At 42.5% G+C, this 12,692-nt stretch overlaps 1 protein-coding gene across 1 annotated transcript; it reads right to left on the bottom strand.

The window, feature by feature from the left end:
- Positions 1-8,270: 8,270 nt before the first annotated feature.
- On the bottom strand, positions 8,271-11,468 carry LOC112296291 (heat shock transcription factor, X-linked member 3). Its single transcript, XM_071220262.1, is given in 4 exon segments — positions 8,271-8,496; positions 8,730-8,857; positions 9,147-9,552; positions 11,431-11,468. Coding segments are annotated over 4 exon segments (798 nt in total).
- Between the last annotated feature and the right edge of the window lie 1,224 nt (positions 11,469-12,692).

Raw genomic sequence — 12,692 nt, forward strand, 5'->3', positions numbered from 1 at the left:
GTTTTAAGCAGGAGATAACTAAAAAAAATGAAACTGAAACAGGGTGCAGCCAAGAGGAGGGCTCCAAATAGGGATTTGTAATGGGGTCCAGAACTCAAGGTGTCCAGGAAATACTAGGAAAATATATATAGGATGTCCTCAGCCCCACACACCTGAGCTGGGGGAAGGGACACATGGAGCTATTTTGTATGGCGACAGCTTTGTAGCTTGCCCCTAGTGTGGTCATTTAACATGTCTATAACCTTTAACTGGTTTCATAGATATGTTAAATAGCTGTGGCCATGCTTTGAGCCAGGAGGATGGGAGTGACTTCCACCCAAGATATAACTGGGAGGCAACTCCCCCTGGTTACAGCGCCTGCGTGCGAGCTTGGAGAAGATTGGCTCCATGCCATGGGGCCACACCCGCCCAAACTTACTTTGGATCCCCAGTAAAGCTGGAAGAATAGGGAATGCTGGCAGGTGTAACTGATTGTAGGAGGAGTCGGAAATGGGGCTGCAGAGGAAGACTCGCGCTGGGATTTAAACCCAGGTGTGGCAGCCATAAGTACAGAGGACCACGCTGTCTTGGAGAAGACAGAGGACTGCATGGTTTTGGTGGGGTACGGGGAGAACCATGCGGCTTTGGAAGAGTGGGGACCCCCTTGTGGCGACACAGCTGATGGTGCTGGGAGCCTGAATCACGGACTTCTACTTCTTTTCCTGAGATACGGTACCCCTGACTGGGCAGAGAGAGAGGGAAGGACTGTGGATCTGTGGGTGCTCTAGAGGACTTCAGTATTTTAATGAAGATATTAAGTCATTACTCTAAGTCTGTACAACTTTTAAATAAATAATTTCTTTCCTTTTCACCAGTCTCTGGCATTGAGAGACGTCTTTCCTCTGGTGGTGGGCATTGCGAACCTAGTGGGTGTCTGTTGGGGGGGATCCGCAGAGAGAGAAAGGGGGGATCCTTTCCATAATAGTATATTGTGAACCCCACCTGTCTGTTCTGTAACAAAACCATCTTTAGCCTAAAACACAGGTGGATCAGTGGAGGTAGTTTGATCATTTCAATATCCTAAAGGTAAAATGGAAGTGAGATAAGTACTTAGAAAACCTTCATGGGTGGTTTAAAATAAGCATAGGTGAGTGTTATTGACATAATTTTAAAACAAACATCCAAGTGTTATTTCTAGTATGTAAATCTAAATTGGATAAATTATTTACTATTTCTCCTTCTAATTGGTGTCCTTTGTGTATTAGGGAACATGAGGGCTTCCATGGAGAATAACACCCAAAATGTATTGGGTTGTTTTCTCTTAATATGGAAACTCTGTAATTCTCATCTCACTGATGTTGTTCAGGAAATTTTTACATTATTTATTGGTATTGAAGTTATTCATTTAATATGTGTTTTTAATTGAAAGTACCTTCTTACTGCCCTAGCTCTGAATTCAAACCAGAATCTCCTGTATCAAGTACATGATTAATAGTCAGAAATATTCATCCAAACCAAAATAATCCCTTTTCTACCCAATATAAAAAAAAAACAAGGTCACTAACAAGAAAGCATAAAATTGAATATATTTTTATAGGAGAATGAAGTTTTCACTAAAGACATTAAAGACACACAGAGACATCTTTTATATTAGACGTCCTCATCATAAGTCATCTTGAGAGTAGGATAGAAAGTCTCAAAGGACCTGTTCTCCTAATCATGTGCATCTTTTTCAGCTAATAAGTTTACATCTGGAAAGGTTGAAGAACTTGCTCTAAAATACTATTTTTCTTAACATTTCTGTGTTATATCCAAGCCTGTGTCCACAGTTAATTGTTAGCTCCAGGGGAGACCCATGTCTTACACTTTCTTTCTGGTCTTTCTTTTGCCCCTACAGTTCTTTTTGTGGCCAGTGCAATAAAAAGGTTGGGGGAAGTATGTGATCCCCCACATGGTATTCTGGCACTTGGGATAAAGTACCAGCAAGTAGAGGATAGGAGATTCTTTGAATGAGTATAGTATTAACTGTGATATTTCACCCAAATAGACACTTTTTATAAAAGATGAAAGAGAAGACTGTTGTTAGAGGGCAGGAGGATTGTGAGCTGAATCCAGGAAACAGCGCTTGTGCAAGGTTAGGTGATGAGATATAGTGAGAGTAAAGGATAGAAAGTAGGTATAGTGTGAGAGAAAATAGAGTTAACCACAACAATAATAATGCTCAGGAATAAAGTGATGTGGGCTAAGATCAGCTAGGGTTGCTGCATAGTATGTACAATTGTATGGAACAACAATTATTGACAGAAGTACTGGAACAGCAATAATATGACAAGACATATATGATTTAGATAACTAGAATAGAAAGTACATGATCAAGAGTAGTGTGTTATTGGAACCCAAGTGAAGTAAAAGAAGGAAAATTAAAATACAATAAAGAGAGAATAGGGAAATCCAGTCAAACAATGCAATTAAACAGAGAAATAAAACGAAGAAAACTAAACATACAGAAGAGAAAAAAAATACTAGTAAAATAAAAGAAGTAGAAATAATGAAAACTCACATAAACAATAAATCCCAGTTCTATGGGATAGCAAAGTGATATTTGTCTCAGTTTCTCAATTTTGGGGGTTAGCCTTGTGCTCCCCCTTTGTATCTGTCTCTGAACATTTCATAACTCCACCTCTTATTGTCTTACTTGGGGAAAGAAAAAATAATCCTCCTGCTGACTTTTTTTAAAAAAAATTTATTGTTATTCAGTTACAGTTGTATGCCTTTTCTCCCCATCCCACCACCCCACCCCAGCTGAACCCCCCTCAATTTTGTCCATGTGTCCTTTATAGTAGTTCCTGTAATCCCCATTCCCCACTGTCCCCTCCCCACTCCCCCCGCCACCAGCTATTGTTAGATTGCTCTTAACTTCAATGTCTCTGGTTACATTTTGTTTGCTTTTTTTCTTCTGTTGATTATGTTCCAGTTAAAGGTGAGATCATGTGGTATTTGTCCTTCACTGTCTGGCTTATTTCATTTAGCATAATGCTGACTTTAAACCAGTTGAGCTAGTTCTGCTGGTCTTCCTGGATTCCACAGGAAGAGGGGGTTGGGATTCGCTTTTCTCCCTTCCTATGGTTTTGTGAGGATGAGGACTAGGTCTGGACCACAATATTCGCAGTTGCCCAGCCTCTGGCCCAGGTCCTCCATGTGCTGCCAGGTTCAAATCAGCCACTCTGTCTCTGGGTGAGCAGCATGAGTCAAGCCAGGGCATGTGGCTCCAACAAGCTATTCAGTCTCTGGGCACACAGTGCAGGTCAAGCCCAGGCAAGCAGCTCAAATCACCCTCAGGGCGAGCCAGCCACTGCTTAAGAGTTCCTTACAAAGCAGCTGTCCACTGTCCTTAACAAGTGTAAGGCTTTTCACAGAGGCCAACTTTCTAACCAGTCTGGAGAGTATCTGGGTCAAGGTCTGACATGGCCCAACTCCTCTCCCTTCTCTAGGTGTCACCTGGCACCCCAATTTCTCTGGTAATGACCTAACCAGCATTCACAGTTCCAGGGGATATATACAGCCTCTGTGTGTCTCCTACTTCATCTCTACTCCCCTCAGTGACTTCCAGCATCCAGGTCATTCCTGGTGCCCGTTTACCCTCCTGGCTCTAGTAGGGGAGGGAGCTGGTGATCTAACTATCCTCCCTGTATTCTCCTCCCTGTATCCTGCAGCATGCGCAGGCCATCCCAGCACAGTCTCCTCACCATCTGTTTTTCAATGTCCTCTACACGTTTGGCCTCCAAACTTCATATAAGCTGGGATTCTGTTGACTGTTCACTCTGTTCCTCAGAAGATCGGCTAGGTGTTCTAGCTGGGCACAGGGAGAATTGGGTTCCACTCCCATCTACCTTGCTGCCATCTTCTTCCCCAGGACTTTGATTTTAACTACTTCCCTCTACAGCTTCTCACTATTATACATAATGCTATTGCCGCTATAACATCATTTTATTTTAGAAACAAGTAAAGAAACAAGTAAAAAGAATTTTAGAAAGGTAAAGAAGGTACCTGAGCCTTCAGGAAAGGATATCTTCTTGGTAATTCCAGAAGACCCTGAATGAAAGGCATTGGGCTAGCCTTCTAGAAACACCTCTTTCCATTAAGGCTGAGAGCAGGCCCCAAGTGGATTCAGCAACTCAGGAAAGGTTTGCTGAGTTCGGACCCCTTTTGCGTAGAAGCAGCAAGTAGAAGAGACTACACAATCTCCTCAGCCCAGCTAGATACACTGGCTGGGGTGATGATCATGGCCAGTATTGGCAGAGCTTTAAATCAATTACTGGAAAGGCAGGCCCAATGTGGCTTAAACTCTTGTCTCTGGCAGTGGCTACCAGTTCAACAGGGAAGCAGAGCACACCAAAGGAGCAAGTGCCCTGGGCTTTGAGGCAGGATTTTAGATCAGGCTCTTGCTGCCTGACTTAAAGGAAACATTTAACCTTTCTGCACCCCAATTCCTTTTTCTAACAAATGGAGTTAATAATATCAGCCTTCTCCCTGTTTCCCAGAGACAAGCAAGATGTTATAAAGACTCGTGTTTCTCATCTTACATCCCTTCTTGGCAACTGTAAGGAGTGTGTTGCCCAAATAATTTCCTCTGACACACTGCCATTATCAATGCCAATAGTCCTCCTCTTCTGAGGGCATCTTCAAGGTTAAATTGATTGCAAGGGATATGCCACAATTGGGTAGGCAGTGGCAGAGTATACAATGCAGTGGCCTAGGAGTGCACTGAGCCTCATTCTTTAGACAGAGAACCTGTTTAGCTTTGTAAGTTTCTGCAGGAGATGCATTTTGGACTTGTGTGTTCTATTTTGTCCTCATCCTTCTTTATTTTATTTTATTTTATTTTAATTTTTTGGTAAAGGATATAAAATCATAAAACCTGTAGCTGTGATAATTGTTAATGGGGATTTTTCCCATCAGTTTCAGGTATAGTCATTTGAAACTGACATGCATTTTCAGGGACCTTTGCTACTGTGATTAGTTATGTGCTGATCACATTGTGAGCTGGGGGTCTCTGTGTGAGTTCAGGAGGAGAGTGGAATTCAGGAAATGACCTTCAAGCCCTGTTTTTCTAGCCCTATCAATCTCCATCTTTGGAAAACTCCAGAGGAACTTTTAAAAATGCAAATGCCAGACCTCACTCCCAGAGATTCTGATTCCATAGGTCTGTGTCTGTGTCCAGGTCTCTGGCCTTTAAAGCACCTTTATTGATTCTAATGTGAAACCAGGAGGAACCTATCCATGATTAATTATAGAAAGTACTCCCAGTTACTCTCCATCCCCATCACCTTCCTGGGGATAGTGGGAGAAAGACTTTAAGAGTAAAGAGGGAACTGGAGGTAATGATGCTTCTCCTACCATAGAGGAAGCATCCTACAGGAATCCAAGCTCAGAGTAATCTTCTCCAGAGCAGGGATTTCCTTTCAGGCTTTTATTTAACTCTCCAGGAATTTTCCATTTAGCTCAAACCACAATTCAGTTGTACTTACTGTCATTTCCCAAGTAAGACAGGCCCTGCAGCAGCCTGGAGATGTGAGGGAAAACCCAAGAGGAGGGCTGCACCTCTGGAAACATTATCTTCAGCAGGACGACCTGGGCAGAGAATGATGGTGGAGAACTGAGATTCTGCCAGATTTTCCAATTCCGAAGGCATAGCATAACTAAGGGAGCAGTCATAAAGTTTCTCTCACAGAGGTTCATTTGGAAAGTTCCTGTGAAAGCCATAGTTGAGATGAAGCACTTACGGAATAAAAATCTCCAGACCAAGCTGAGGGGAAAGTTTCCTGAGGGTCTCTTATTGTTATATGCATGGTAAATTATGGCCTCTGTGCATTGTCCACTATTCTGTCCCCTTCTCCACAGTAGGCCAGAACCGGTTAGCTCAAAAGCCCACTGGCAAAAAGCTTCAAATGTTTACACAACTGTTTGTTTTAAAAAGAATCCAAATAAGCGGATTTTTATACATTTAAAGCCTGCCTGCTCTTTTCACTCCATTAAACTGTGCCCAACATCTGCTAGCTATAAGGTAAACCCTGGGGCTATAAGGACCCTAAGTCACTGTTGTCTTTCAGAGCTCTCTGGCTCAGCAACTCCCCATCTTGCTGCTTCTTGCCACCTCATACTCATATGTTTTTCTTAACTTAGCCCCCAAATCACTCAAACTCACTAGACCCAGGCAGGAAAAAGAGCCTGAAGGATCAACTGACAGGGAGTAGTGGCAGGCTCCATTTAGGGTCCCCAGAAGTCCCCAAGCACCCCCAGCACTCCCTAAACTGGTCAATTCTTGGCCTCAACTAACTGAACAAATCTTATAATAGCCATCAAACACATCCTAAGCAAAGCCCTCAATGGGAAAGAGCTAGTTATCCCAAAGTGTGGCTCAGACACCCCAAGTACCCCATTGTTACCCAGACCAGGCTCCTACACTAATGGCTAATTCCCTAACCCCCACACTTCAGAAGCTTGGTAGATAGTTTGTGCCCTGGCTACAGAATTAGGGACAAGCTCATCTCCCACCCTCACACACAGGATACCTTAAACTTGGCTAAAATTAATGTCTTACCAATTTCTGGTGCCCACCACCAGAAATCCTGATCTAGTTGATTAGAGAACTATTCACCAACCCTCCCACCCCCAAACCACTGGGTGGGTAGTTGCTGAATATCTCTAGATAATTCCTAACTGCAGTCAAGCTTAAGAATCTTATTTATTTATATATGTATTTATTTATGTATTTATGTATTTATTTATTTATATTCAATTACAATTGTCTGCATTTTCTCCCCAGGACTTGAACAGACACTTCTCCAAGGAAGACATACAGAGGGCCCAGAGACATATGAAAAGATGCTCAGCGTCACTAGCCATCAGAGAGATGTAAATTAAAACCACAATGAGGTACCATCTCACACCAGTCAGAGTGGCCAACATAAAAAAATCCACAAACAAATGTTGGAGAGGATGCGGAGAAAGGGAACCCTAGTGCACTGTTGGTGGGAATGCAGACTGGTGCGGCCACTGTGGAAAACAATATGGAATTTCCTCAGAAAACTAAAAATGGAACTGCCCTTTGACCCAACAATTCCACTACTGGGATTATACCCTAAGAACCCTGAAACACCAATCCAAAAGAACCTATGCACCCCAATGTTCATAGCAGCACAATTTACAATAGCCAAGTATTGGAAGCAACCTAAGTGCCCATCAGCAAATGAGTGGATCCAAAAACTATGGTACATTTATACAATGGAATTCTACACAGCAGAGAGAAAGAAGGAGATTATACCCTTTGCAATGGCTTGGATGGAACTGGAGAGCATTATGCTAAGTGAAATAAGCCAGGTGGTGGGGGACAAATACCATATGATCTCACCTTTAACTGGAACATAATCAATGAAAGAAAAAAGGAAACAAAATATAATCAGAGACATTGAAATTAAGAATCATTTTTTAAGCCAAAGCTCCTCCAGCTGGGGCTGTATCCTATAATGTACCCCACCCTCACCCTGTACCTGGCAGTATGGACCAGATCTTTGTGTATGGCTGAATTTCTGGGTCTATAGCCTGTCTGTGGCAGCACATCAAAAGTCATTCAAAACCAGCAGATATTTGAACTTGGGAGCTTATATGAAGACCCCGTAGTATCCTCCTTGGATCCCTGAATATTATTAAAATCCATCTGGAATCTGTTATTGACAGAAATAGTCATCCACAAAAATAATTAACCCAAATTTGAAGTGCAAGTTGTATCCCCATATGAGTTAATACATGCCTTAGAGCAGCGATTTTTAACATTTGTTATCTCGTGGCATATAACTAATTACTAAAATTCTGAGGAATGCTAAAAAATATATATTTTTGTCAATCTGGCAAAAATGGCCATAACTTATATTCATTCATATCAGATTCCTATTGTTTTGTTGGATGTTGTCATTTTTTTAAATTTGACAATCTAAGGGAAAAAACCCTCAATTTTAGTGCCATGACTAAACAGTTAGGTATTGCATAATTAAAAAATTCTTGTGGCACACCTGTTGAAAATCTCTACCTTAAAGTATAACCTTTAATTGGGGGCGAAGCCTGTCTCAGGCCAGGATTTCTAGCCTCCTAGGGCTCATATGATGAGATGTGTTTAGCATGGAAATGAGAACATGGACTCACAATTCTCATCATTAATTTACTCCCATGGAGTTGTGCTTTTCTTTATTAAAGCCAAATGGATTTGTGGTTACAAAGTGATTATTTGTTTTCTCTCACTTGGGAACTTTGGGGCCTGCATTGTCCTTGCATTGCTCACAGAGTGCACATGAATCATCAGAGGAGCACTCCTCCCCCTTGTCCTTTTTGGGGTCCATGAATGGGGCCATGACTGAAAGGGCTGCCATCAGGATAGAATAACAGGCTTTGTACAAAGACATCGCCAAATCATACAGTGGGTAATTTAAGTGGCTGGTGGGCATTTCCCCTGTGCCATCAGTTCTGGCAGAAGCCATGGGCACAAACGTGACATTCCCAGATGTGCCCTCCCTACTTGGGCCACCTGGCTCACTTGGGCAATGGACTATCATGGTACTGATTGTGGACCACAGACCTGAGAACTTGAATGACCGGGTCCCTGAGCACTTGGGGCTTTCTTCTGGGTCTTTGGGTCAGCTGCTTTGGTGCCTTCTCTACATTTAATTCTTGGGGAGTGTCTTGTAGGGGCCACCTGCTTCTTCTTCCTCTTTGGAGGTGTTGTGCTGGTCCCTGGCCAAGCAGCAGTAGTCATCCAGTTGCCTTCTTTCTTAATGTTCTTGATGAGCTAAGGTTTGTCTCCTTGAAAGTTGGAATTGTGGTAGATCTGAAACAAAATTAATCATTTTAGCCATTCTGGGAGAAAGTATATCTGTTTGACATTAACTGCCCTCTTAGAGCCTTAGTCTTAGTCTTAGGTCATCCCTCCAGGTTATCTCTAAGGGGGTGATAGTTTCATATGAAAATCTATACTTTCTCATCTTTCAATACTGTCTCATGTGAAAAAAGAGTTATCCCATGAAATGAAACTCTTTCAGTATATCTTTCTTCTTTGTCTACTAGGAAGATATTCAAGTAACAGAGAATGTGGGAAATGGGAGGATTTTCTACTTTACCATTAATCTGTTCTTTTCTGGAGCATGAATTGAAGAGTCACTTGGGTGTATTTTGCTGAATTCATAGAGGTTCATCACACAGATGAAACTCTTCAGGCTGTCTGTTTTGAATATGTTCTCTGTGCCCCTGCGGCAACGAACCTCACTCTGAAAAATATCTTCTTCAATGATCAGAGTGTCTCCATTTTCATTCCAGCACACAGATATGAAGGTGTCATCCTCCACTATCCTCCAAAGCTTTCTTGGGAAGGACAGCCCAACAAGAATGTTGTTCCCTTCTATGTTGGAAGCAACTTGGTTTGGGTTCTGTGATTTTGGGTTGTCTTGGGGGCTTGGATCTTCACTCTGGGCTTGGTCCCTGTGTCCCTCCAAAGCCTTCCTTAGATCCACATTTGGATCCCAGGATCTATCAGCTTGGACCCTTATTGGTGGTGCTTTATCCTCTGATGGGTCCACTTGGCTTCATCCATCTCATTGACATTTTGACTAGCCATGGATCTGCTCTAAATCAAAAAGCATTTACTACCCAGGAGCATATCACTGAACACTAGGGTCAGTAATGCCTTTGGTCACAGTATGGATACCCAATATATATCGTCCCCAAAATTCTGGAGTCTCGGTCATGGGACAAACAGCTGCTGAAGTCACAGTCCTCTTAATTGGTCATGTGATGTCACAAAGGTGGCTCACAGCTGGTTTGGAGAGTGGGCCCTGGCCAAGTATGGAGGAGTGGATGGGTGTACGGTCCCAAGCTTCTCTCTTTTCAGAAAGTACAGAAAAATAGGGTTCAGATGGCCAGAAAGGGCTCTTTTCTGTTGCCAGGCACATTGTTTCATGTTGCTAGGCATTTGCCAGGTTGAAAAGTCATTATCCTAGCTCCACTCCCACTCCTACAGGTGGGGGAGGCCTGTCGATGGCTTCTTTGATTGCTCAAGGACAAGACCCTAGTTAGTCCCAGCTTGGCTACCACCAGGACTGCCTGGGTCAGATGGTCCCCTGGGAGACTGTACCTCCCAGAAAATGGTGGTGGGCCCAGTCTCAGTTGGTAGCACACCCCTCTATCAATCACCCCCCACCAGTTTCCTGCTTTGTTCTCTTCCAGCTGCTCCTGGTGGTTGGTTGGTCCTCCTCAGATGGGCCCAAACTAAGAATCCTGTTTTCTTATCCTGGGTCAAGCTGTCTCAAGAGTAGAGCTGGGCTCCCCCATGGGTGGGAGCATTCCTCTTGTTCCTCAACCTTAGTTCTATGCCAAACACCTCAGACACAGCGTTACCCATGATGTTGGTATGTGAATGGACAGTTGCATGTCCCACTGTCCTGGGCAGTCCTCACTTGAGCTCTACTTGCCCCCAAGTATCACCCCTCTCCAGATCACAACGGGATTGAGTTGTTTCCATTTCTTTCCCACAGGAACTCTCCTCTTTCTGTACAATATGGTTATTTTGGGACGCCTGTATTTGCCTTCTCAAATCACCCTCACCAGACCCTCAGGTTCAGCCTCCCTTGAGGCCTCCTCTATGCCCAATATACTTTCTTCAACAAGGTAATTGGGCTTTTGCTTTCCCAGATTTCTGGCCTCCAACTTCCAAATTGGATCTCCCTTGGCACTTCCTCTTTTAGTTACTGAGTTGGGCAGTAGGTATATATTCAGTTCTGTTGAAACAAGCATTCCCTGATTCACTGTCACACAGCCCCATTCCCCTTGCCAGAAACTCACCACACCCCCAGACTGTGTGTCCCTCTCTTGCCATTGCCTTGAAGATGGGTATATTGAATTATTTTGTTTACTCTTGGGTTAAACACTTTTCAAATACCATACATTATGCAGATTCACAACCAAGGAAAATTTGACTTGTTTAGCTAGCTCTGACTGAGGGAAGCTGATCTGCAGATAATCATAAATATGTACTAGAATATAGACAAGAGTCTAGGAATGAGATGGAAAAGAACCAAATTCAAGTCATCTTCACTTGACTAGAGAAGAGGATAGGAGAGGATACTACAGTGGTTTTGGTGATCCATGTTCCCTAGCTGCTATGGACAACTTTGGTCTTAATACTTGATCTGTATAAGAAGATAATGTGGTACCATGGAAAAGCCCCACCTGCATGGGTCCTAATCCTCATTTCAGCTCTCCTGCTAAGTGGGGTCATTCCCCTTTTGGGGGGATCAATCCTGTGTTTCTTGTTTTTGTGCTGGAAATTTTAAAGTGTTGTTATTGTTGTTCAAGTACAGTTGTCTCCATTTTACCTCCACCATGCCCCACCACTCCCGCCATCCTCACCTTTCACCCTCGAACTTACACCCTTTGGTTTTGTCCATGTGTACTTTATACATCTTCCTTGATGGCCCTTCCCCTAATTTCCCCCCTTATCACTCTCCCCGCTCCCCTGTGTTTACAATCAGTTTATTCTTTATTAAATGTTTTTGGTCACATTTTGCTTGCATGTTTCTTTTGTTGATTTGGTTCCACTTATAGGTGAGACCATATGGTATTTCTCTTTCACTGCCTGGCTTATTTCACTTAGCAAAATGCTGTCCAGATGCATCTATACTGTCAAGAATGTTAGGAGCTCCTTCTTTCTTCCTACTGCCCAGTATTCCATTGTGTAAATGTACCACAGTTTTTTTGTTTTTGTTTTTTGTTTACTGTTATTTTTTTATCTTTTATTTATTTTTTATTAGTGTTCAATTACTGTACCACAGTTTTTTGATCCACTCACTTACTGATGGGCACTTAGGTTGCTTCCAGCATTTGGCTATTGTAAATTGTGCTGCTATCAACATTGGGGTGCATAAATTCTTTTGGATTGGGGTTTCAGGATTCCCAGGGTGTAATCCCAGCAGTGGAATTGCTGGGTCAAAAGGCAGTTTCATTTTTAGTTATCAGAGGAAATTCCATACAGCTTTCAACAGTGGCTGCACCAATCTGCATTCCACCAACTGTGTACTAGGGTTTCCTTTTCTGCAAAATCTCTCCAGCACTTGTTTTTTGTTGATTTCTTCATTATGGCCATTATGACCCATGGGAAGTGCTATCTCACTGAGGTTTTAATTTGCATCTCTCTGATGGCTAGTGGTGCTGAGCATCCTTTCATATCTCTGGGCCCTCTGTATGTTCTCCTTGGAGAAATGTCTGTTTAAGTCTTTTGTCCATATTTTAATTGGGTTGTTTGTCTTTGTGGAGTGGAGCCATGTGAGTTCTTTATATATTTTAGCAATAAAACCCTTGTCCAAGGTATCATTGATAAATACATTTTCCCATAATGTTGGTTCCCTTTTCATTTGCTGATGTTTGTTTTTAGCTGTGCAGAAGCTTTTTATTTTTTTCATTATAAATGTTTTGTTAATTTTTTATTGTTGTTCAAGTACAGTTGTCTCCATTTCCCCACCACTATCACCACTCTGGCTTACCCCAGCCATTCCCACTACCGACCCTTGATCCTACCCCATTTGGTTTTGTTGTCATTTTACTGTTCATAGTTTTGATCATCTTCTTTTTGTTAGATATGTCCTTTTAACATTTCATGTAATAAGGGCTTGGTG

This window comes from Desmodus rotundus, chromosome X, assembly GCF_022682495.2.
Source record: "Desmodus rotundus isolate HL8 chromosome X, HLdesRot8A.1, whole genome shotgun sequence".
Taxonomy (NCBI): domain Eukaryota; kingdom Metazoa; phylum Chordata; class Mammalia; order Chiroptera; family Phyllostomidae; genus Desmodus; species Desmodus rotundus.